The sequence below is a fragment of the Callithrix jacchus genome, chromosome 1 (genome assembly GCF_049354715.1).
Source record: "Callithrix jacchus isolate 240 chromosome 1, calJac240_pri, whole genome shotgun sequence".
Lineage (NCBI taxonomy): Eukaryota > Metazoa > Chordata > Mammalia > Primates > Cebidae > Callithrix > Callithrix jacchus.
In genome coordinates this window covers 206,252,281-206,278,052 of record NC_133502.1, presented here as the reverse complement: position 1 = coordinate 206,278,052, position 25,772 = coordinate 206,252,281, and the positions used below count along the sequence as shown (strand labels likewise).

Genomic DNA, 25,772 nt, shown 5'->3' with positions numbered 1-25,772 from the left:
GACCCTAAGCACAACCCTGTGAAGCAGGTGCCAGTGTCAGCCTGCTTACAGATGAGGAAACTAAGACACGGAGAGGTTCAACGAATTCATGCAGTCTGACTGCCGCTTCCCCTCTCTGCCCCCCAATAAGTTGCTGGGGAACAGGTGAGTCGGATCAAACTCACACACTTTGCGAAGCAGTTCCCCACTCCCTGGATCTCATTGGATTCCCAGCATCAAGGGACTGGCTTTATGAGCCCCATTAAACAGATTCAGAAACAGAGCACTAAAGTCATGTGACTTGCCCAGAAGTCTTAGTGGCAGATCCAAGACAGACACCCAGGTCTGCCTGGCTCCAGACCCTGTTCCCCCACACTTACCCTGCCATGAGGCACGACGGAGGTGACAGGAAACCTCCTGATGGAGGCTTCAGGAAACCCACAGATACCCGAACACACTGTGGCTTTATTATTAACAGATGCCAAAAGCACACGTCTCAGAACTGTGCTGGAGGCAGTGACCCAGAGGCGGCAGGACACCACGGCTCCTCCCTCTGGGGCAGAAAGGAGGGTGCGTGGGAAGTTCGAGGACAGCAGTGGGGTGGCAGAGAACAAAGCAGCATTCTCAATGGCAGACAGTGGCAGGAGGGGCCTGAGGCGTGGGCAAGTCCACGAGTCCAGTGAGGCCGCAACTCACTTGAGGCGGTAGAGAACTTTGCGCTGCATGCGATGCTGGATCTCGCCCCGCCGCAGCATGAGCTGCAGCACCTTGAGGATGGCATGTTCCGGGTATTTCTGTGGGAACACATGGCTGGATGAAGGTGCATGCTGCCTGAGGGGACCCCAACAGAGCTCAGAAATCCCCAGGCTCACAGTGAACTTTATACCAGGCTCCTTTGACATAAAGAAAGGCACACACTTCCCAAGTGTCTACTGTAAACCAGACACTGAGGCACACAGAGGCTAAGCCACCTGCTCAAGGTCACAGCAATTAAGTGGTAGAGCTGGGACTTAAGTCCATCAGACTCTAGACCTGAAGCTCTAAACCTCTCTCTAAGTCTCAGTCTGCTCACCTATAGAATAGGCACGATACCACCCATTACATATAACCGCCCTGAATCCAAATGAGATTATATTCAAGAAAGAGAGCAGAGACGGGAAACTAGGATTGCTCCTGAGAGTTTAAAGGTGACAGGTTCTCCAGAGCATCTGGAAAATCCCACCTCCTCTCTATGGGGCCAACAGCACCCTCCTCAGTGAGCTAGTGGCTCTGCCCCTTCCCACTCCATGAAATGCCAGGCAACAGGGCAATGAACAGATGGGAAAGGCTGCAGGGAGCCTGTGTGGGGTTCCACCAGATCCCAACCACCTCTCTCCTCCCCTCCCCCGCTCCTGATGAAGACATCCCTAGGGAAGGAATGTTGGCTAGAAAAGGTCTGAGAAAGGTCCATCCTACCCCCATTCAGGGCCTGTCTGCTGCGTAAGACACGGGTGCTGCGTGGGTGGGAACCAGCAGAACCCCTGCACCCCATGCAGGCTCGCACCCCAACTCCACGGCAGGCTCACCTGCTTGGTGAAGTCCTTGATGATGCTGTGCTCAGACACCTGGGAGCCAATGGCAAAGCGGCGCTTGAGCTGCTTCTCGATGCGGCTCAGCATCTCCTGGTCCTCCTGGCTGGTGAAGCCCTCCACCCCTGTGAGCGTTGAGAAGTGAGGCAGCTGGGGTCAGAGGTGCTGGGACCCCAGTGTGCCCACAATGGGAATTCTTGGAGAGAGACAGCCTCTAGCCCAAGGAAGAATAGCCTGAGCCAAGCCCTGAAGAATGCACCAGAAAAGGGCACCTAGTGTGCTGGCAAGATACAGGCCTGACAGGAGACAGGATATGGCACACATCTGGGGATACTCCAGCCCGAGCACAAAGGCACAGAGGTAGGAACACACCTGTCTCATTCAAAAAGCAGCCCGAGGCCCAGCGCAACAGAGATGTGGCCAGAGTGTCACTAGGGACCAGGTCCTGTGGGTCTCTAGAAGCCATAGCACAACTTTTGTTGCTGGAGTAGATGAGAGACAGCGAGCTGGAAGGGGCCTGTCAGTGACCCACGAGGGAGGGCTGGCTGCCCTGGACGCACCTACGAGGTGCCCTGAGGAGCCCTCAGCAACCAGGAGGCTCCTGACTTCCAATTACTGCTGCAGAGGCCTTGGTGCTCCAGCTACGGAGATGGTGGGCTCATGGTCAAGGAGCCACTGAGAGTGGAGTCTGTGAGGCAAACTCCTACACAGCCTTCAAGACCCAACTCAAATTATCACCACTCCAGATCACCCCTGCCCTCTGTGCCTACAGCATCCCGGAAGCCTCCACTAGCAAATGTCTCAGGAAGCGTCTCCAGGGCAGAGGCAGAGTCTTCGCCAAGGGGAACAAGACGAACAGCCCCTACTCACCTCATTCTTCACCCAGTGCTTCCCCACTCAAATGCACCAAACCTGCTCCCTCCTGGGGAAACTGACACTTGAGCTGCCTCCACCTGAGCAGCTCCTCCCCCAGGAGCCACATATTCTATTTCATGCAGCTCCTCCCCTGGCATCCCCTCCTCGGCAAACTCGCAGAAGTAACACACATACTGCAGTCCCCCAGAGTGCCAGAGCCCTGCCCACAGATCTCCAAGCCAGGGAACCTAGATCCACTGAGACCATGTCCCTACACCTGCTCACCTGACAGGGTACCGGACAAGGCAGCATCCAACGTGGACACTTGGAAGAGCCGCAGGGCCTCCTCCACATCTGCCTCTGTGGCGAAGGGCTGCAGCTTCATCTTGCTGAGGGCTTCAGCGATTCGCACAATGGCCTCCAGCTGCCTGTGGGGGCAACAGCATGCTCAGAGTGGCCTCCGCCCACTACTCCCTTCCTCCCTGGCCATCCCATTACCAGGAGGTACTTGCCCAAAGTGGTAAGACTGTGATTTTTTTTTTTTTTTTTTTTTTTTTGAGACAAGGTCTTGCTCTTTGTCCAGGCTGGAGTATAGTGGCACGATCATAGCTGACTGCAGCCTCGAACTCCTGGGCTCCAGTGATCCTTCTGCCTCAGCCACCTGAGTAGCTGGGTCTGCAGATACACACCACCATGCCTGGCTAATTACTTACTTTTTCTAGAAATAGGAGCCTCGCTATGTTGCCCAGGCTGGTCTCAAACTCCTGGCCTCAAGCAATCCTCCTGCCTCATCCTCCCTAAGTGCTAAGATTATAAGCGCAGGCCAGTGCACCTAGCTTGGAACCCTAATTTTTAGTCTGGCTCACAGCAATCCACTAAGACACATCCCAGGCATCTTTTGTACCAGGTTGTATTTGTGTGACCAAACTGTGGCCAGTAAGTCCAAGCATTGTATGGGAATTTCATCAAGTGTCCTTAAAAAGGGAAGCCCTCTTTTCTTTCCTCTCCTGTTGCCTGGAGGTGATGGCTGAAGTTCCAGCAGCCGTCGTGGACTAAGAGTAAGGGGGAGCTTGAGGAGTCCTCACACCAGTCCCATACCATCTTCCTCCAGACAGTGCTACAGAAGACAGAAATCAGCTTCCCATTTCTTGAAGCTACTTGATTTGGATTTACCATTACATAGAGCCAAATCCATTTCCAACCAGTCAGTGCTGGAGGCAGGATTCACAACCGGTAAATTCCGGCTCTTACCCGCTGCACTGACTATGAAGTCAGCAATTCACAGAGTTAGAAGCTAACAACACAGGCCAGAGAAGAAATGTAACTTCCCCACAGTCACACAGTGGGCTAGAAGCTAGGACCCAAGTCTCTTGACTCCCAGGCCTGGGTCCTTCCCTCAGGCTTCCTACAATGGGAGAAGCCAGTTCAAATTCAGACAAGAGCGGTCCAGGTTTGCCCAGCCTTAAACCAAGAAATACGGATCATCAATGAGATCAAGGAGGTCACAGCTTATGCTCCAAAGGGACTCCTGCTGCCCAGAGCTACTACGGGCCTGTGCCAGGTGAAAAGTAGGGACCACTGCCCCTGGTTGCTGGGCACACCCTGCTTTGTAAAGCAAGGCCCATTTGCCCTGGCCCAACCCTGCCCGCCTGCTCACCGCACAGTGATGGGGATGCTGGAGCGGCGGTCACTGTCCCTCTCGTGCTGACGGGCCCCGCTCCGCATGATGATGTAGCGGTTCTTCAGCTTCTCTGCGGCCTCTGCTGACAGCCGGGGGCCGCATCTCCTACAGGACAGTGGGGAGTGGCTAGTGTGAGGCCAGGAGGGACTCTGAGGGCACCTATCCTTTCCCCCAGCCCTCTGCCAGCTTACAGACAGGCACCACAACACAGCTGCCCATGCACATGGGCCGGGGAGCGGGGGCAACCATCGGAAGAGATATAAGGGAAATCTGGCTCTGTGCAGCTGCCACAAAGATCAATACTGGAGAGAAATACAGATGCCTGTTAGAAAACAGGTGAAGAAAAGCCTGGCCACATCTGCAAGGCGAAAACCGCCCCTTCCCCACTGTTGGACATTGTGTGGTGTCTTGCCACAACATTCCCCATACTGTAATTAACAACGGCATTGTCCCCACACATGTAATTAACAATGGCACAATCACAGCAGCATGAAGGACCACTGAGTGGCACAGTCTCAAATTCCTCCACCCCAACACATCTGAAGACAGGACAAGCTGATGATACCCACAGGAGGCTTGGCAGTGATTGCAGTCCAAGGGCTGGGAGCACCTCAGACTCTCCTGGGAGGGGAAGTGTGGGGAAATCTGATCAGCATCTACCCCATCCCATCCCCTCCCCTCCAGCCCACCGGCCAACTGACAATCACTGATGTACGGAAAGCCTTAGCTCAACCATCCTAAGGATGTGGAGACTGAGGCCCAAAGGGAGGGAGGGCACTCCCCAAGCCCACCTGGGGACTTAGTGCAGAGGTAAGATTAGAATCCAGGGCTCCCTGACTCACAGCTGTGGGCCCAAGCCTCTCAAGACTGGGCTCTACAGAGCTCAGACTTGGATGAAGACCCAGGAACTGTCCACACTCACCCCAGCAGAGGTACTGAATCAGGGACCCACCAGCCCCCCACCAGCAGTGAACTCAGAGTGCCCTCGACCCCTGGGTGTTAGCTCCTTCAAAAGACCATCAAGGTGCTGTATGACAAGAATCTAAGTACTGTGGTTAAGAGCATAGCCTCTGGAGGCAGGCAACTGGGTTCACTTCCTGGCTCCACTACCTCTGACACGTGACTTTGGACAAGTTACTTAACTTCCTTTGCCTCCGCTTCCCCATCCATAAAGGGAATAATAGCACACCTAGCCTGGTAGGTTTTGGGGAAGGTTACAATTAATTCATATAGAAAGTACTGAATAAGGCCGGGCGTGGTGGCTCACGCCTGTAATCCAAGCACTTTGGAGGCCAAGGCGGGCGGATCACCTGAGGTCAGGAGTTCAAGACCAGCCTGACCAACATGGTGAAACCCCATCTTTAAAAAAAAAAAAAAAAAAAGGTACTGAATAATATTCAGAATAATGCCTAGAACAAAGAAAGTAGTGTGTGTGTGTACATATACACACATACACATATTTTTTTGAGACAAAGTCTGCTCTGTTGCCCAATGGCATGATCTCAGCTCACTGCAACCTCTGCCTCCTGGGTTCAAGCAATTCTCCTGCCTCAGCCTCCAAAGTAGCTAGGACTATAGGTGTCCACCACCACACCCAACTAATTTTTGTATTTTTAGTAGACATGGGGTTTCCCCATGTTGGGCAGGCTGGTCTCAAACTCCTGACCTCAAGTGATCCACCCACCTCAGCCTCCCAAAGTGCTGGGATTATAGGCGTGAGCCACTGTACCAGGCCAGTACTATGTATGTCATTATTATTACTGAAAATCTGGGAGAACAATAAAGTTGCAGCTACCATTCACTGAGTATTTAGTTACCTAGAGCAGGGCGATGCCAAGCACTTACTGATCATCTTATGTAATCCTTACAAAAATCCTAGGAAACATCAGCCTGGGGAAATCAAGGCTCAGAGAGGCCAACCAACTTGCCCAGAGTCATACAGTGAGGGCAGGTATGACCCAGAGCCCATATCCACCATGTCCACACTTCACTGCCTCCCTGCATGTCAAACTTGAGGAGAACTTCAAGACCATCTAAATCCCACCTCCTTGGTGTGAAGATGGGAAAACTGAAGCCAAGAGCCAGTGAGCTGTGCAAGGTGAGAAGGGAACAGAACAGCTTCAGTAGAGCATGAGGAGGTGCAGGATCAGGGGACTGGGTTCTCTCCCACCCAGGGAAGCTGGGCAACCTCACCCCCATGGGCCTGCATCCAGGACTCACGCTCGGCAGTAGGCAATAAACTTCTTCAGCTTGGCCAGGTCGATCTCGCCCTCCACGGCCTGTGTCTGTGTCAGTGCACTTACGTGCAGAGTAATGACATGCTTGGCCAGCATCTGGGGGAGAGGGGGCAAGGGGGAAGAGGGGACACAGGGTCATCCCACAGGCCCTCCCAAGCCTAGGTCCCAACACTGAGGTAGAACAGGCAGAAAAAGCTCATGGGACCCTAGCAACACAGATCCAGAAAGGGTGCTGAGGTATCAGGCATGCTCATCCCGTTTGCTCAGCACCAGACCCTCATTCTGACGACAGTGTCTGGATTCTCCTTTAGAGAGAATTTAATGCTCCTTGCTCCTCTGCCCTGGTCCATAAAGGGGTGGGGTTCAGCCTGTCCACCCCTACTTGGGGCGTGTATCTGCTTCAAGGATGGACATTTGATCTACCCATACCAACAGGAGTCTATCTGGGACTTTTGCTAGAAGCACTAGAAAAGGGGTGTCTCTTTCCTGGGGGCTATCAAGCTATAAGCTAATGAGACAAAATCTTATTTTGTCTTTGCCACCACAAAAGGAACAGCTGCCCAAGTACAAAGATTCCACCAAGGGAAGCAGAGCAGAAAGGCAGAGACAGTTGTGTGAGAATCCAGATATACCTGGGCCTTAAGCTGCTGGACTTCTCAATTCTATAAACCACTCTATTCTGTTCATTGAAAAATTTACTAACCAGAACTGAGGTTCTATTACTTATAACCCAATGTCAACTCCTCTGTTTCACATATAAGGGACTGAGGCCCTTATGGAGAAACTGATTTAGCCCCAGTCACACAGTTTATCACTCACAGCAGAGGCAGAGCCAGGCCACAGGACTCCAGACCCCTACTTCAATCCTCTGCAGTCCCCAACAAATACTCTCTGACATGCTCCCCAACCTCACAGCCTGACAGCTAGGACTTCACCAGCCAAGGCCCTTGTTCTCCGTTTTCCTTCCACACAATCACAAGCCCGCCTGGAGCCAGGCCCCATGGCCCTCAGCCCTGGCCCTGGACGCACCACATCCCTCTCCTCATTGTGCTCATCCTTGACAATGAAGATCATATCGAAGCGCGACAAGATGGTAGGCATGAAGTCAATGTTGTCCTCCCCCTTCGTCTCATCCCAGCGGCCAAACACTGAGTTGGCAGCAGCCAGGACGGAGCAGCGAGAGTTCAGGGTGGTGGTGATCCCAGCCTAAGAGGTGACAGAGGATGAGAAGGGGGAGGAGATGGCAAAGAGCCCTGGGAGATGCTTTCTTTCTTACACACGGACACACAACACACACACACACAGTTATGCATGCGTGTGCACGCGCATAAACACAATTCTAGGCCTAGGCAATACATACTCATACTCCCCCACACACGCACACGTGATTCTAGGCCTGAGCAACACACACACACACACACACACACACACAATTCTAGGCCTAGGCAAAGAGAACCTGGGAGATGCCTTCTTACATACACTTACACACACACCCCGTTCTAGGATTCTAGGCATGGGCAACGAGAACTTGGTCCCAGCCAAAGCCAATCAGGGTAGCCTGAGGATGGCTGGGCCAGGCTGCTGCTGGGGGCGCTCTCCACGGAGGCTACTCACCTTGGCAATAGAGATGGTCTGCTGCTCCATGGCTTCATGGATTGCCACACGGTCGTCTTCTCGCATCTAAGTGGAGGAGAGAAATGTCATCAGACTTACTGAAGTGAGGAAGCAGGGAGCTGTGGCAGCAGGAAAACTAACAGCAGCCCCAACTCCTGAATACCAGCTCCATGCAAGGCCAATGGCAGCGACCAGGTCACCTCTAATCATGGTAAGCACAGTGTGGGCTTGCCTATCTTCTCCACACTTTCGGATATGGAAACTGAGGCTTCAGAGGTTAAGCAACTTCCCACCATTAACCTAGAGCGACAGGCCCAGGGATTGAAAACATGTCTCCCAAGTCAGAGGTGATTTATGCTGGCTGAGCACATGAGGTCACATACCCTGGTGCCACCCCCTTTTGGCTACTACCCACCTCATCAAACTCACCTTGTCAAACTCATCAATACAGACGACCCCACCATCAGCCAGGACCATGGCTCCACCTTCCATGATGAAATTCCGGGACGAAGGGTCCCTCATCACCGAGGCTGTCAGTCCGGCTGCACTGCTCCCTTTCCCAGACGTGTAAACCTGGGGTAGTGGGGAGGTGTCAGCGCTCAATAACAACTCCATGCTTTGGCCCCAGTAAATCAAAGACCCACTGAGGTTGTGATTTGTCCAAGGACACACATCATAGCTGGCTGCAGGGTACAGAATAGTGCTTCTCCCTCTGGAAAGGGAGGCTGCCTTGGGCCTCGGTGTACCCAGATGTTCCTCCCTGCTTAGGGCATCACATCCATGAGTCACCTGAGCCCCACCACAGCGCTGTGATACAGTCCTGTGGGGCCTGGTTCACAGATGAGCAAACTGAGGCCCAGAGAAGAGGAGTCAGCCTCAGGGCTATGATGAGGACTCCTGACTCCCAGGAAAAGACTGCCCCCATCATGGGACCCTTGTCGTCTCTATACAGACCTGCACGCCACATACTGCCATTAGGCCCCTGAAACTGGGGGCCGAGATGTCCTAACTGAAATGTCCTTAAGTGCAAAACACTCACGATTTCAAAGACTCAGGGCTCATAAGAATGTAAAGTATCTCAATAATCTACATATCAACGTACTGAAATGAGATTTTAGATATATCGAGTTAAACGTAATTTATTATGAGAATTAACTCCACCTGTTTTTACTTTTTTCTTTCCCCTTCTTCCTTTTAAATTGAAACAGGGTCTTGGCTATATTGCCCAAGCTGGTCTCAAACTCCTGGGCTCAAGTGATCCTCCCACCTCAGCCTCCCAAGTAGCTGGGACTGCAGGCAAGCACACCACCACGCCCAGCTACTTTTTACTTTCTTAATGTGGCTATCTAAGAAGACATACACGGGCCGCATTTGCAGCTCACATATTTCCACTGGACAGTGCCAGTGTGGTAAACTTGGCACACTTCCTATCTATCCAGAGACCACCATCTTGCCCTGTACAACCCGACACACGGATAAGCCAGACCCTCTCTGGCTCTGATCCCCACAGACCCATTCACCAATGCAGCAGAAGACCCAAGTCATCAGACACTTGGGTTCAATCACATCGTGCTCTAGCGCTTACCAGCAGTGAGACCTTGGGCAAGACACTTACCCATTCTGTACCCAAGTTCCCTCACCCATAAGACAGGGATAATAGTACCTACCACAGAGTTGAGGTGAGGACTAAGTAAATGCATGCAAGGGACTTCAAGCAGTGCCTGGCCCTTCATTTTAGCGATTATTATTACTTTCCGAAATAGGGTCTCACTCTGTCACCCAGGCTGGAGTGCAGTGGCACAATCGTGGCTCACTGCAACCTCCCCGTCCTGGGCTTAAGTGATCCTTCCACCTCAGCCTCACAAGTAGCTGGGACCACAGGTGCACACCACCACACCTGGCTAATTATTTTGTATTTTGGGTGACAGAGTTTCACGTTGTTGCCCAGGCTGGTCTCAAACTCCTGAGCTCAAGCAATCTGCCTACCTCGGCCTCCCAAAGTGCTGGTATTACAGGCATGAACCACCGTGCACAGGCTGATTTGAGCTATTATTGATAACAATGTCATTATTCAGCAAATGAATAAACTGATGCTCGGGGAGATCGGGTGACTTACTGACAGCCCACAGCCAATTACTGGCCAGGCTGAGACCCAAACCCCATCCTCTCAGTCCAGCGTACTCACTCCTGCCCCAAACCTACATACACCTGTTGGCTCCTTTCTTCCTCCCATCTCCTCGGCTATCCTGACCACAGCCAAGAGAAACGAGGAAGAGATTCTGGGTGAGCCAGCCCACCACAGGTGTCCTGGGGACCCAGAGGCCCTGCCCTGTAGCCTTCCTCCCTGCAAGCCAAGGCCACTCACCCCAATGGGAGAACACTTCTCCACAAACTTCAGAAGCTGGGACTTGGCTGTCCCAGGGTCCCCTAGCATCAGCAGGTTGATGTCTCCTCGGCGAGTAAGTCCATCAGGGAGCCTGGGGAAGGAAGGGGAGATGGGCAAGGTGAGAACCTATGAGGGCATTGCATGTGACATCGAGTCACCAGATTGGTGGGCTGGCAGTTGATTCCCCCAACTATCATGGGCCTCAGAGTTCACAAGGTAGGGGCTGTGGCCTGAAACCCATGTTCCTACCCAGCTCTGCAGCTCCCAAACCATGGTAGGTCTTGCCTAGCAATGAGGACAGAGCTTGCCTCCCAGGAGAGAAGGGTTAAAGGAAATGGCTCTTACGGCTATGCTTAGGCACATCCAGCATCTGAATAACGTTCCTCCCAGCTGGAAAAAAGATAGGGAGCTGCCCTTGGGCTGTGCATGGTACGGCAGAACAAGTGCCATGACGGCAGGCTCCGGGCTCCCCTCCATGTGCTGGGGAGCAAGTCCCTTTAGCTCTCTCTGCCTCAATTCCCTATAAAATGGGCACAATAGCTGCGTTCTCAACAGGTTACTGAGGACTGACTGGGCTTCAGATACATAAAGCACTTAGAAGAATGCCTGTGCATAAGGAAGAACACAGTGAATGATAACTGCCAGTAATATCACTGCTAATGTCTATAACTCTATTATTTTAGTTTCAAAAGGACAAAATGAGTCAGGTTCTTCAACGGGCGTGGTGGCTCACGCCTGTAAGCCCAGCACTTTGGGAGGCCGAGGCGGGTGGATCACCTGATGTCAGGAGTTTGAGAGCAGCCTGGCCACCATGGCGAAACCCCATCTCTACTGAAAATACAAAATTTGGCCAGGCATGGTGGTGCATGCCTGTAATCCCAGCTACTAGAGAGGGGTTGAGGCAGGAGGATCACTTGAACCTGGGAGGCAGAGGTTGCAGTGAGCCGAGATCGCGCCACTGCACTCTGGCCTGGGCAACAGAGCAAGATGCCATCTCAAAAAAAAAAAAGTCAGATTTTTAACTATTGCATTCACTGGAAACTTGGGTTCAAAAAAAGTGACTCTCACTCCAGGTTGCACAGTCAATATGCAGAGGAGCTGAGACCTGCATGACCAAGCTCAGTGCTCTCCCACTGCACTTGCCAGGTCCCCAGTCCACCCCCCGACCAGAGTCAGGGCATCGCTGTAACAGATACAGAGATCACCCCCCAGCCAGCTGATGACAAGCCTGGGGGCTGGCAAAGGTGCCTGGCAGACTAGGGGCCCAGGAAACACAAAAAAGAGTACCCACTCCTGATTATCTACTCATTGTGCTACTGTGTACCCCGTCACCGGCCCCCGCCCCCAAACCCAAGGGAACTCAGGCCCCCTACCTCTTTCGGGATCCCCCAAAGAGCAGGCAGGCAATGGCCTTCTTCATATCCGTGCCCCCAAAGATGGAGGGGGCGATGCTCTTGGAGATGACCTCATAGACATTGGGGAGGGCGGCCAGACGACGGAACTCCTCCTCCTCCTGCGGGCTCACGGCCCCAGCAAAGCTGCGGCCTGGGTAGACAAAGCAAGCACATGAGTGCAAGGGCACCTCCTCCAGCCCACTGCCCGTCCTGGGACCAGCTCAGGGACCTCTCAGAGGGCAGAGTCCTTAGGGCCAGGACAACACAACCTGTCTAAGAGAGCCCAGCTCTCAAGCCATCAAGCATGAGCCTGGTGCGTTCCAGAGAGTGAGGGGAAGTAGGCAGGTTGTTCTGAGGAAACCAAGGGCCAGATGGCATGGGACCTTGGAAACCACTGGAAAGTCTCCCCTTTTAGCCGAGGAGTGATCTAGCATATTGGTCATGACAGCATCGCTCACTGGCTGCTGCGGAACAGAGAGGGTAGGGGCAAGGTGGAGATGGACACTGGGGAGGACTAACAGTGATCCAGGGAGACCCAGGGAGGGCCGACGAGGGCTCAGAGCAGGTGCGGAGGGTGAGAAGTGGTCAGGGTGACCCAGGGAGGGCCGACGAGGGCTCAGAGCAGGTGTGGAGGGCGAGAAGTTGTCAGGGTGATCCAGGGAGGGCCAACAAGGGCTCAGAACAGGCGCAGAGGGTGAGAAGTGGTCAGGGTGACCCAGGGAGGGCCGACGAGGGCTCAGAGCAGGCGCGGAGGGTGAGAAGTGGTCAGGGTGATCCAGGGAGGGCCAACAAGGGCTCAGAGCAGGCGTGGAGGGTGAGAAGTGGTCAGGGTGACCCAGGGAGGGCCGACAAGGGCTCAGAGCAGGTGTGGAGGGTGAGAAGTGGTCAGGGTGACCCAGGGAGGGCCGACGAGGGCTCAGAGCAGGTGTGGAGGGTGAGAAGTGGTCAGGGTGATCCAGGGAGGGCCGACGAGGGCTCAGAGCAGGTGTGGAGGGTGAGAAGTGGTCAGGGTGACCCAGGGAGGTCCGACGAGGGCTCAGAGCAGGTGCGGAGGGTGAGAAGTGGTCAGGGTGACCCAGGGAGGGCCAACGAGGGCTCAGAGCAGGTGCGGAGGGTGAGAAGTGGTCAGGGTGACCCAGGGAGGGCCGACGAGGGCTCAGAGCAGGCAGGGAGTGTGAGAAGTGGTCAGATCCTGGACACATTTTGAAGGTGGAGCCGGCCAGAGTTGCTGACTGATTAGATGAGGGGGATGAGAGAAAAGGGCATCAAGGATGACTTGGGGGTTTCTGTCTGAACAACTGAAGGGGTGGAGATGGGTCTGAGCGTGGGGAAAGGGGAGCTTAGCTTCAGCCATGTAAAGTTTCAGGTGCCTTTCAATGTCTAAGTGAACACAGCAAGTCAGCGGGTAGTTATTAAACTGGAACATGGGGAGATGCCCAGGCTGGAAATGGAAATGTGAGAGCTACTTGCCCATCAGTGGTTTTAAAGTTGTAATAATCTAGGTAGTTTGTGTAAGTGTGGGCCACGGACTGAGCCCTGGGGAAGCCACCCCTCCAAATCAATTCACTGCAGCCAGAGGGCCAAAACAAACCTGAAAACCCTCAAAGAGGCCCTCAGATGTAAGTAGGAGCTTCACATCTGGGCACTCAAAGCCTCTTACACGGCCTGATCCCTCATCCCCTGGACTCCCATTCGCCCTCCAGCCACTCAGCACCTTGCCCAGGCTGGGGTCTTGATTTGCTCCTCCCATCCCCTCCTGCCTGGAAATTCTTCCGTGCCCACCACTCTTCAAAGCCCAGCTCAGATTCCCCTCCTTCCAGAAAGCCTTCCCCAAAGCCCAGCCCACACCTCCTCCTCCTCTGACCTCCTTTAGCACCTCCTTGGAATTGCATGGCTCACATCTGCTGCCACTTTACCCACATGTCCCCAGGGGTCTCATAGTTTTCTTATTTCTCCAACTAAGCGCTAGACACCTCCTGCCTGGAACCCCACATTTCACTTCTCTTGCAACCACTGGCACAGATGTGAAGATGTGACATTCAGTTATTCCCCAGTGATTTGACCTGAGTCCTTCTGCCTTAATCCTGCACGTAGGCAGACACCTTCAGCCCAGGAGCCACAGCTAGAACCAACATGTGGAAGTTCCAAGGATCACTTAACATAAAAATGAACATTCTAGTGACAAGAGCAACACAAGGACATCCTGAGCTGCCTCATGAAGTAATGAGCTGCCTGCTACCAGAAGTGTGCAAGCACAGCCTTTTGGCAGGGCTGAGCCAGGACCCCAAAGCCAACTCACCAGAGCCATCTGTGTCCACCTGGATGCCCAGGACACGGATATAGGAACTTCGGATGCCCACGCCCACCCTGTCACGGCCCCTGCTGGAGGTCAGGCCAAACTTCTTGATGGAGTAGATGCCCATGATGGTAACCCTGTTCCCAGGGACAACCTTGTCACACAGGTACCTGAGATGAGGATAGGAGAAAGGAGAAAAGGTGAGATTCTGACTGGGACAGCAAGTCTCTGATCCCACCCATCCCCACGACACTCAGGGGCCACCTCAGCATTTTTGCCACAGGCACCACCACATGCTGAGTTGGCTCCATCCCCGTGGGGCCCAGAGAATGGCCTCTCTCCCCCTCAACACCAGCCCATGCTCAGCTGCTTGGAGGATGGAGTTGCCAACAGTGACAGCCAAACAGAAAGGCAGGTGGTAAACTGAGTCTCACTGAACTCGGTAACTCACTTTTACGCTGGTTTAGAAGGAAGCTTAGTGGCAGCCCACAGAGCCCTCCAAAAGCCCCAGCTCCATGTGTCTGCTGTCAGGCTTGCTGTGTGGCCCCCTTTAGCCTCTCAGAGCAGGACTTCCTCCTCATGCCCTCCAGCCTCCTCGATGGGCCACCCCTGCTTTTTGCCTCTTCATGGCTCTGTGAACTTGTTTTGCCTCTGGCTTTTCATTTCCTCTTTTTAAAATGAGATGTTGAAATAGGGGAGTCTCCAAGTCCCTCAGTCAGAGCCAGTGTGGGGCGGAGGGACGCTTAGTAGCTGTGTGACCTCAAAGAAGTCACTGCACGTCTCTGAGCCTAGGGGGATGATAAAGTGACCCGCCTCTGCTGTTGTGGAGTCAGGTGAGGCAGCAGACACAGAAGAGCTTTATACCATCAGGTGTCACAGCTCCAGAAAAGACCATCACCATCACTGTTAATTTTCCATGAGCCTCCAACTCCCCTCTTCCCATACCCACTTTGTAAGTTTTCAGGATTCATGAACTGCTTGGAAAAATCGTACATCCTGAGTACATAATGTGCATGAAGGAATGGTGCTAAACACTTGATATGCATTTTCAAGCAGCCCTCTGAGAGATTAAGCAGTGTCCATATCCCCATTTTACTGATGAGAAAACTGAAGCAGGACGAAGTCACAGAACTTGCCCAAGAGAGCACGAGCCTGCCTCCTACACACTCTATTGCCACTAATGAAGTCAACAGAAGCTATGGATCCGCTCTCCTCAGAACAGACAATTTCAGGATATGCAAGCCCGGGTCAGAACCCTAATCAAAGACCTCAAAACCTTCCACCCAGCTTACCATGAGAGGTCTGGACCCAGGCCGTGGCTCCAAACCCTCTCCCCTTCCATACAATCTTTTTTCTTCCTTTTTGAGACAGGGTCCCCCTCTGTTGCCCACGCTGTAGTGCAATGGTGCGATCTCAGCTCACTGCAACCTCAACCTCCTGGGCTCAAGTGATTCTCCCACTTCAGCCTCCCAAGTAGCTGAGACTATAAGCATCTTCCCCAACACCCAGCTAATTGGAAAAAAAAATTTTTTTTTAGATACAGGGCCTCACTGTGTTGCCCAGGCTCGTCTTGAATTCCTGGCCTCAAGCAATCCTCCTGTCTCAGCCTCTCCAAGTGCCAGGATTATAGGCATAGGCCACCATGGCTGTTCAGCAGAATCTTAACAGGAAGCCTGGAATAGGAGGTAGGGTGTCAAGCTGGGAAGAGGCTTTCCCAATTATCGGTTATCTAGCTGTGCATCTTGGGCCTCTGATCACAAAAGAACATAGACTTTGAAAAGCAACAGACATAGGCCGAAAGCACGGCTGTCCACCACAGGAAATCATTTACCCTCTCCAAATTACATTTCCTCATCTGCAAAATGTGGTTGACGCGCCCCTGCAGATCATGGAAAGATGAGAGGAACTTATGGAAGCAGTAGGCACAGAGCAAGTGCTCTGCAACTGGCCACGTTCTCCACCCCACTCACCCTGTTCCAGATGACCCACTCCCAACACTCAGGTTAGGGCCATAGCTGGGACACCCACCCTCATGGACGCCCACCTCCCGGCCCGTCTGCCTCACCTGTCGCAGTACAGCTGCATGTGTCTGGGCATCTCACCGTGGGGGACTGCATCAGGCAGCTCCTGCAGCTTCAGGGTCTGGAAGTCCACGCATTTGCATTTGTCGGGCATGATGAAGTATGGGTCCAGTGGGCACTTGGGGCGCCCAGCCTGATCTCTGTACAGGGTTAAGGGAAAAGAGTCACCAAAGCTACCTTGAGAATCCAAAGGCAGGGCTCATTCATCCCAGGAGTCAGCAAAGAGATGTTGCCAGCCGCCATTTATGGAGTCTCCTGGAAAAGCTGGAGATAAGCCCTAAAGGAAGGCAACTCTGACGGACCTAGCACTGGATTAGACCCAGTGGGTCTCTAGAAGCAGCTGCAGGCGATGCTGCTTGTTCTCATCTTTCTGATCTCCACTCGGGTCACCTCCCACAGTCCCTTTTGGCCACACACTCACGTGTTGCACTTCCTGGGCAGGGCATAGCCCTCCAGGCCAGGGCGCATGGCAATGTTGGTGAGGGTGTTTCGGCAGCTGCGGCACTGGATAGAGATGCGGGTGGCCTTGGCACGGACCGCCGAGGCTGCAATGATGATGCCAGGGATCTTCACCAGATGTGACATCATGTCTGACTGTAACAGAGCCATCGGGAGGCTTGCTGGTTAAGGGGAGCCAGGACATACCTGAGATGTGCCAGTAAATGTCCTGGGCAGGGGCCTGGAGGAGGTGGGCACAGAGCTGCAGGGAGGGGCACAGCTCTTCTGTTTGGCTCAAAATCTGCTTCCAGAGCATCAACCCAATGCCAGGCTACATGGACCCGGGGGTTCAGAGGAGCCTCAGGCACAGGTCTTGCTTTTAAGGACCTTGCAGCACAATGCGGGAGGGGGCAAGAGATACACAAAGCACATTTCACTACAAAGTGGCAGGTGCCAGGAGAGAGACCTGAACCGTAGCTCTGATGGCAACATCCACAGGCCTGCAGAATACTACACAGAGAACAAACAGCGGCCCATGTTCAAGCTCCGTCAAAACCTGCTACGGGGCCTTCTCTCTCAGTCACTTCTCTTTGAGCCTCAGTTTTCCTATTCCCACACTGGACAATAAGGCAATACTATTAACTTTTAAGTGTGATGTTACTGTAGCTCTGCTTTAAAAAATGATTCTTCACATGATTGCGTTTTTGCTGTACATTACACAAAAAGAATAAAGTTTCTTCAAAGACCAGGTACGATGGCTTACACCTGTAATCCCACCACTTTCGGAGGCCAAGGCAGGCAGGTCACCTGAGGTCAGGAGTTTGAGACCAGCCTGGCCAACATGGTAAAACCCTGTCTCTACTAAAAGTACAAAATTTAGCTGTGTGTGGTGGCACATGCCTGTAATCCCAGCTACTCAGGAGGCTGAGGCAGGAGAATCACTTGAACCCAGGAGGTGGAGGTTGCAGTTAGCTGAGATAGGGTCACTGCACTTCAGCCTGGGTGACAGAGCAAGACTCCATCTCAAAAAAACAAAGATTCTTCTTCTTTTAGAGATACATGGCAAAATCATTTCAGATGAAATTATATGATGTATCGAACTTCTTTTTCTTTAGTAGAGCCAGGGTCTCAAAATCCTGGCCTCAAGTAATCTTCCTGCCTCAGCCTCCCAAAGTGCTAAGATTAGAGGCATGAGCCACCATGTGTGAACTTACTTTATTCTTTAGCAAAAAATAAAAAGGACAAAATAGCAAACAACGCAAAATGTTAATTATTAAATCTAGGTGAAGCTGTATGGGGTTCATTATACTATTCTCTGCTTTTGCGTAATTTTTTAAAATGAAAAGCAAAAAAACAAGAAAAGTTCCTTTTGTCGCCAGGAAGAGATGGGTTCAGAAAGGTCAAGTGCCTGGTTCAAGGTCACACAGCTAGCCCTCAGGTCTGCCTGTATCCAAAGCCCTCTGCACCACGCAGCAGCCACTGCCACCCTCCAACTGGCTTCTCAGTGGACTCACCTTCAGGCTACGAATGCTGGAAGGGCTGGCGTCCGACTTCAGCATGACCTGGATGTCCTGGAGCACCTCCTCACCAGCAGGCCGGGGCCGGGTGACCTCATCGGCCACCTCCTTGGCAGCTTCCTCCAGCTAGAGAAAGGGAAGGGCATAAGCTGTTAGTAACTGGGGCAGAGCAGCCCTGGGGAGCTCAGAGGGGGGGTCCCACTCACCAGCTGCAGGTGCTCGGCTGGCTGCTTGTACAAGTAGTCGGCCAGGTCTTCATCAAAGCTGGCCAGATCCTCCATCTCCACCTCAATCCAGTACTCGCCGAGGTTGTAATGCCGCTTGAGTTCATCCCTGGAGTGGGCACGTGGCAAGGTGGGGCAGGAAGGGTGCAGAGAAGAGGAAACCAACAACAAAAAATTTTTTGGCTGAGGTGTGCCTGCACTCTGAATCTACCCACACTACAGCCACCACGACCTCACCATTCCTCTTCTCAAACACACATCTAATTCCAGGTCATCCCATTATTTAACCCTGCAGAGGCTACTCACTGCTGGCACAGGAGTGCCCTAAAGCTCCATGGAAGGGACCCACAAGACAGTCAAAGGATGTTCCAACACTCAGGCCAGTGTGCACAAAACAGCAACCCAGCTCTGTCACTGAAGGACCCCCTCAGAGCCTTTAACTGAGTCTTGGAGACAGAGAACACACTTCAAACCTGGGGCCAGGCGCGGTGGCTCACGCCTGTGATCCCAGCACTTCGACACCACCCTAGCCAACATGGCAAAAGTGTGCCTCTACTAAAAACACAAAAATGCTGGGCATGGTAGCATATACCTGTAGTCCCAGCTATTGAGGCATGAGAACTGCCTGAACCCTACAGGTGGAAACTGCAGTGAGCAGAGATCTTACCAGTGCACTCCAGCCTGGGCGACAGAGCAAGACTCTGTGTCAAAAAAACAAAAAACAAAAAGGTACCATTCTCACCAACATGGAGAAACTCTATCTCTACTAAAAATACAAAAAAAACCTAGCTGGGTGTGGTGGCAGGCGCCTATAATCCCAGCTGCTTGGGGAACTGAGGCAGGAGAATCACTTGAACTTGGGAGGCGGAGGTTGCAGCGAACTGAGATCACTGCACTCAAGCTTGGGCAACAGAGCAGGACTCCATCTCAATTAAAAAAAAAAAAAAGCACACACACAACAAATAAAACTTGGAGGTGCTAAAGCAGCAGAAACCACATCTGTCTTATGAACCTCTAGTCAGCCTGTTTTTTTTTAAATAGAGACCAGGTGGCCAGGCGCGGTGGCTCACGCCTGTAATCCCAACACTTTGGAAGGCCCAGGAGAGGCAGGAGAATCGCTTGAACCTGGAAGGCGGAGGTGAGCAACTGCACTCCAGCCTAGTGACAGAGCAAGACTCTGTGTCAAAAAAATCTATCTATCTATCTATCTATCTATCTATCTATCTATCTATCTATCTATCTATCTATCTATCTATAGAGAGGGGCCGGGTTTCACTATGTTGCCCAGCCAGGTCTTGAAGGCTCCAAAAATCCACTGGCAGCAGCGTCCCAAAGGTGCTAGAATTACAGGCATGGGCTGCTGCATCTAACCTAGATGCTTAGCAGAGCATCCATGAGCATACTGTTCCAAGAACACATGTGGAGACCACTGACCAATGCACAGGCGGCTCCCCATCCTCACAGTATCACAGGCCTGATCCCCATCTCTCTTATGTCCAGGAGCCAATCAAATGGCCAGGCTGGCACTGAAAGCCCTTGCTATGAGGACGCCCCACACCTCTACACAAGCAATTGCTCCTACCTAGACAGAATGCTTTCTACACCTGCAACTCTTCCCTTAGCTCAAACGTCACCTCCAACTTCAGCCCCTGGAACCTTCCTCTGCAGAGGAAATGATCACCATAGAAGTCATCTTTCTGTCTTCACAATTCACGAGCTACTCTAGGGCAAGAAGTCTTTTCATCTTTGTATCTCAGTGCCTGGCACACAGGTGGTCAACATCAGCTGCTGCATGAGTAAGTGAAAGCCGGAATGGCTTTACATATTTCTGGCCTGGTGAGGCCCAGAGACGATGACATCTGGAAATCACTCAGCCAGTAATTGCTTGGGCCCAGTGCTAAGTCTGCAACCTCATGTTCTCTGCATTTTAACGTCTCGGGGATAGAAGCGGGGCCTATGAAAATTCTCATGATGTCACAGGTCATACAATACACTAGAAGCAGGAGCGTGGTCCAGCTTCAGCGCTGCAGCCCAGCACCCAGAACAGAGTCTGGCAGGCAGCAGGTGCTCAATCAATGAAGGTCAAGACTGGTATGAATAAATGAATGAGTGAAGTGAATCCTAACTGCCACCTCCACCTTTTACACCTACAGGGAACTTGAGTTCACAAGGTCTCAGACAGGACACGGAAGGATGAAAGAAAGCAGATGAACAGGAACAAGATCTGGATAAAGAACCAAAGGGTCCAAGTGGCGCTAGCTGGGTTGACGGTGGCCCACTCAACAGGTGACTCACCCAGAAGTTAACTCCAGATATATAAAAAATACACAAAGCAGCCCAGGCATAGTGGCACATGCCTGTAATTCCAGCACTTTGGGAGACTGGGGCGGCTGATTCACTTGAGGTCAGGAGTTCAAGACCAGCCTCACCAACATGGCTAAACCCCATCTCTACTAAAATTACAAAAAACTGGCCTGGCATGGTGGCAGATGCCTGTAGTCCCAGCTACTCAGGAGGCTGAGGCACGCTTGAACCAGGGAGGCGGAGGTCGCAGTAAGCAGAGATCCCTCTACTGCACTCCAGCCTGGGCAACAGAGAGGCTGGGTCTCAAAAAAAATAAAAATAAAAGGGCCGGGCGTGGTGGCCCACGCCTGTAATCCAAGCACTTTGGAGGCCAAGGCGGGTGGATCACCTGAGTCGGGAGTTCAAGACCAGCCTGACCAACATGGTGAAACCCCGTCTTTAAAAAATTAAAAACAAAAAATACACAAAGCCTTATACCAAGCGGTGAGGCCACCGGGATGAGCCCTGTGACCCAGGACCGGTTCCTTCCCCTGTCTGGGCCCATCTGTGCTCTGTCCAGGACTCTAGCAGGACGGGGGCTTTGGCGTGTGTGGCCACACTGGAACTGCGAGCCCCCGACCCGCAGAAGCCGCCTCAGTCCTGCAGGTCGTACCTGTATTTGAAGGTGAAGCCCGTACGGTCGGTGCCCACTCGGTACTGCCGCAGGAACTCCTTGAAGCGCCTCTGCAGCTGCGATTTGCGGGCCTGCCCCTCGTCGGCCGCGGCGTCCCCCCCGAAGCTGTCACTGTAGAAAATGCCAGGATCGTCGAATCCCGACATGACTGCGCCTGGCATGGGAACAAACGACCAGAACAGGCTAGGGCAGCGCCTGGCACCCCCTCTCCTCCGACCCCTGGGTCCCCGCCCTGAGTCCGGAGCCAGGGGAGCCCGGCTGCCCTACCGGACTCCAACCCCAGTTCCCGAAAAACCCCTGTCCCACTCCAACTACGCCCCGAAATGCAGGTGCCTAGTGGCCCCCAGTCCCCAATCCCACTGGCCTCACCTCTGGTTTCCCGCACTTGACAAACCAGGAGAAACAAGAACCTCCACCTTCAGTCGCCGACTTTCGCGGGAAAATCTAGAGGCGGTGTTCGGACGCCGCTGCCGCTGCGCTCCTATTGGTTCGCCGGAGCCGCGCGGCCAGCGATTGGACCGTTCTGTGCCCCCTCCCGCCCCGCCTCTCGGATAGGCTGCCGAAGATGATTGGCTGCAAGGCGCAAGACCTCGCCTCCTTCCGGGCTCCATTTTGAGTGTGGAACAATTTGGCGCGAAACTTATGACTGGGAAAGAAGCGGCGGCGCAGGACAGGGCGGGCGCAAAGATGGCGGAGGGGTGAGCTGGCGGATAGCGCCTTTATACGCTTTTTTTTTCGTTTCTAATTTTTTTTTTTCCTAAAGCATGCTCTCGCTCTGTCGCCAAGGATGGATGCAGTGGCGCGATCACGGCTCACTGTAGCCTCGACCTCTTGGACTCAAACGATCCTTCCGTCTCAGCCTCGCGTGTAGCTGGGACCCCAGGCGTGCGTGATTTTCTTCTGATATTTTGTCAGGACGGAGTCTCACCATCTTGCCCAGGTCTCAAACCCCTTCTCTCAAGTGACTCTCCCGCCTTCGCATCCCAAAGCACTGGGATTACTGGTGTGAATCACCGGGCCCGGCCTGCGTGCTTTTCTTAAGCCTTCTTTAAAAAAGTGACCCTTTTCATAGCCATAGGGAGAAAAAAACTAGAAAGTTCAGAAAGTATTGGGTCCAGGTGCCCATCGCGCCGTGGGAGACCGTGCCCTGAGGAGCACCCGCTTGTCTGTGTTGGGACCGGTCCTCTGGCCTGAGGCTCTGAGGATCCCTGTCCTCCAGCGAGTGGCGAGACAGGGCGATTCCCGCGCGGCTCAGCCATGTCCCTGACCCAGGTTCTCGCTCCCTAACACACTGCTTTTATTGATTGATTGATTGAGACAGAGTCCCACTTTGTTGCCCAACATGGAGTGCAGCGGCGCGATCTCAGCTCACTGCAACCTCTGCCTCCTGGGTTGAAGCAATTCTGCCTCAGCCTCCTGAGTAGCTGAGATTACAGGTGCCCACCACCACGCCCAGATGTTTGTTGTATTTTTAGTAGAGACAGGGTTTCACCATGTTGCCCACACTGGTCTCGAACTCTTGACCTCAAGTGATCCGCTGGCCTTGCCTCCCAAAGTGCTGGAATTACAGGCATGAGTCACCATGCCTGGCCTCATTCTGTTTAACAGCTACTTAATTTTATGTACTATGGTGACAAAGACTCTCTCCTTGATGGAACTCTAGCCAAGTTCCTCTGGACTCCCTTCTAAGTGTCAACCTTGATCTACAGGCACAGTGGCTCATGCCTGTAATCCCAGCACTTCAGGAGGCCAAGATGAGAGGATCCCTTGAGCCCAGGAGCTTGAGACCAGCCTGGGCAACACAGCAAGATCCCGCCTCTCTAGAAATTTTTTTATAATTTCTTTTTTTTTTTTGAGACAGAGTCTTGCCCTGTTGCCCAGGCTGGAGTGCAGCCGCAGGATCTCGGCTCACTGCAACCTTTGCCTCCCGGGTTCAAGCAATTATCCTGCCTCAGCCTCCTAAGTAGCGATTACAGGCGTATGCCACAACGCCCAGCTAATTTTTTGTGTTTTTACTAGAGACAGGGTTTCACCATGTTAGCCAATCTGGTCTCGAACTCGTGACCACCCCAGCCTCCCAAAGTGCTGGGATTACAGATGGGAGACACCGCGCCCAGCCTGAAATTTTTTTTTAATTAGCTGGGCATACTGGAGCACACCTGTAATCCTAGCTAATCAAGAGGCCAAGGTGGGAGGATGGCTTGAGTCCAGGAGTTTGAGACTGCAGTGAGTTTTTTTTTTTTTCTTATAAAGACAGGGTTTCACCATGTTGGTCAGGCTGGTCTTGAACTCCTGACCTCAGGTGATCCGCCCACCTTGGCCTCCAAAGTGCTTGGATTACAGGCGTGAGCCACCACACCCGGCCACTGCAGTGAGTTTTGATTGTGCCACTGGACTTCAGCCTGAGCAACAGAGCGAGACTTTCTCTAAAAAGAAAAAAAGAGACTTAAACACTGTTTCTAACAGCTGCTAACATCTGTAAAATGACTAGCCAACCCCCGCTAAGGTGCCTGCCTGAGAAAACTCAATAATAAATGTTTACCATTCATTCCAGGCAACAACTGACAACGTGACCTCTGTTTCCTAGTCTCTTATCTATGGGTGGCAAAAATTCTAACTGATCATTGCCACCTGGCAGACACAGCTAGCCTCACTACATTTACACTGACTAACCTTTTGTAATTTTTCACTTTGCTGACTCTACTAATCACTTGCCCACACCTTCCTCCCTCAGTCTTCCTTTTTTTTTATTTTGTATTTTTTTGAGGCAGGGTGTCACTCTGTTGCCAATGCTGGAGTGCAGTGGTGCAATCACGGCTCACTGCAGCTTCGACCTCCCAGGCTAATGTGATCCTCCCACCTCAACTTCACCACCAGCCCGGCTACTTTATTTATTCATTTGTAGAGATGGGATTTTACCCTATTGCCCACTCTGGTCAACCTCCCTTTAAAATAACCATTCACCTCTGTACAAATTAAAGCTGAGTTTAGTTCATACTGGACTCTTCACTATTGCAATAGTCATTACTGATTAAAATCTGTCCTTACCACTTTAACTGTGTCTGGCTTTGTTCAACAATTGATAGGAAAAAAATCATTCGCCATTCTCCTATTAGTAGAATTTGAGATAGTTTCTCTCTTTTCTCTCCCCTCTTCCTTCCTTTCTTTGGTACAATGAATATCCAATCTATGCCCTTTTCACAGGTAAGGAAACTGGGCCCAGGGCAGGAGAGTCCCAGCCGCTATTTGGTTTTTGTTTTGTTTTTTTTTGAGATGGAGTCTTGCTCTGTTGCCCAGGCTGGAGTGCACTGGTGGGATCTTGGCTCACTACAATCTCTGCCTCCTGGATTCAAGTGATTCTCCTGCCTCAGCCTCCAGAGTAGCTGGGATTACAAGTGTGCACCCCCACTCCCAGCTAATTTTGTGGTTTTAGTAGACGGGTTTTCACCATGTTGGCCAGGCTGGTCTTGAACTCCTGGCCTGGAATCTGCCTGCCTCAGCCTCTCAAAGTGTTGGGATTACAGGCGTGAGCCACGGCACCTGGCCTCCCTTGTGATTTGAATGCCTATGCTTTGCATACATGACCATATGTGCTCCTGGCCCTGGGTGCACATTGGCATCTCCTAAGGCACTTCTCATAAATATCGATTCTAGAGCGCCATCCCAGGTCTCCAGAATTAGGATCTCTCAGTGTGGGGTCCTGGATTCCGAGGTTAAGTATCTCCAAGTAATTCTGATCCCACCATGCATAGACTGGTGTTTGGGCACCACTGGATCCTCCCACCGGCTTTGAGAGGTATGTGTATTGTTCTCATTTTACCAGTGAACAAAATGAGCCTTGAAGTGGCATAGTGAGACTAGGAACAAAGGTCTCCTGACTCCCAGTCCTCAGGTACTGGTCATATAAAGAAACACCTTGGCCAGGCACAGTGGCTCATGCCTGTAATCCCAGCACTTTGGGAAGCTGAGGCAGGTGGATCATGAGGTCAGGAGTTCAAGACCAGTCTGGCCAAGATGGTGAAACCACATCTCTACTAAAACTACAAAAATTAGCCAGGCACTGTGGCAGATGCCTATAATCCCAGCTACTTGGAGGCTGAGGCAGGAGAATCACTTGAACCTGGTGGCAGAGGTTGCAGTGACCTGACATCACGACCCTGCACTCCAGCCTGGGTGACAGAATGAGACTCCATATCAAAAAAAAAAAAAAGGCCAGGCATGGTAGCTCATACCTGTAATCCTCCCAGCACTTTGGGAGGCTGAGGTGGGGGAGATCGCCTGAGGTTGAGAGTTCGAGACCAAACTGACCAACATGGAGAAACTTCATCTTGACAAAAATACAAAAATTGGCCAGGCATGGTGGTGCATGTCTGTCATCCCAGCTACTCAGGAGGCTGAGGCAGGAGAATTGCTTGAACCCGGGAGACTGAGGTTGCAGTGAGCCAAGATCGTGCCATTGCACTCTAGCCTGGGCAACAAGAGCAAGACTAATGTCTCAAAACAAAACACCAGAAAGAAACACTTT

The 25,772-nt window shown here is 52.4% G+C and overlaps 1 protein-coding gene across 1 annotated transcript; it reads right to left on the bottom strand.

Annotated features, from left to right (window-relative positions):
- Positions 1-424: 424 nt before the first annotated feature.
- MCM5 (minichromosome maintenance complex component 5) lies at positions 425-21,683 on the bottom strand. Its single transcript, XM_035271206.3, has 17 exons — positions 21,617-21,683; positions 21,227-21,401; positions 18,253-18,379; positions 18,044-18,172; positions 16,513-16,685; positions 16,076-16,231; positions 14,014-14,180; positions 11,694-11,865; positions 10,300-10,411; positions 8,364-8,507; positions 7,935-8,000; positions 7,350-7,526; positions 6,304-6,416; positions 4,060-4,188; positions 2,688-2,830; positions 1,545-1,672; positions 425-773 (listed from the first exon to the last, which is right to left on the bottom strand). Exons 2-17 carry the CDS (start codon positions 21,391-21,393, stop codon positions 672-674), a joined length of 2,205 nt encoding a protein of 734 aa, XP_035127097.1. The 5' UTR covers positions 21,394-21,401; positions 21,617-21,683; the 3' UTR covers positions 425-671.
- Positions 21,684-25,772: the final 4,089 nt, after the last annotated feature.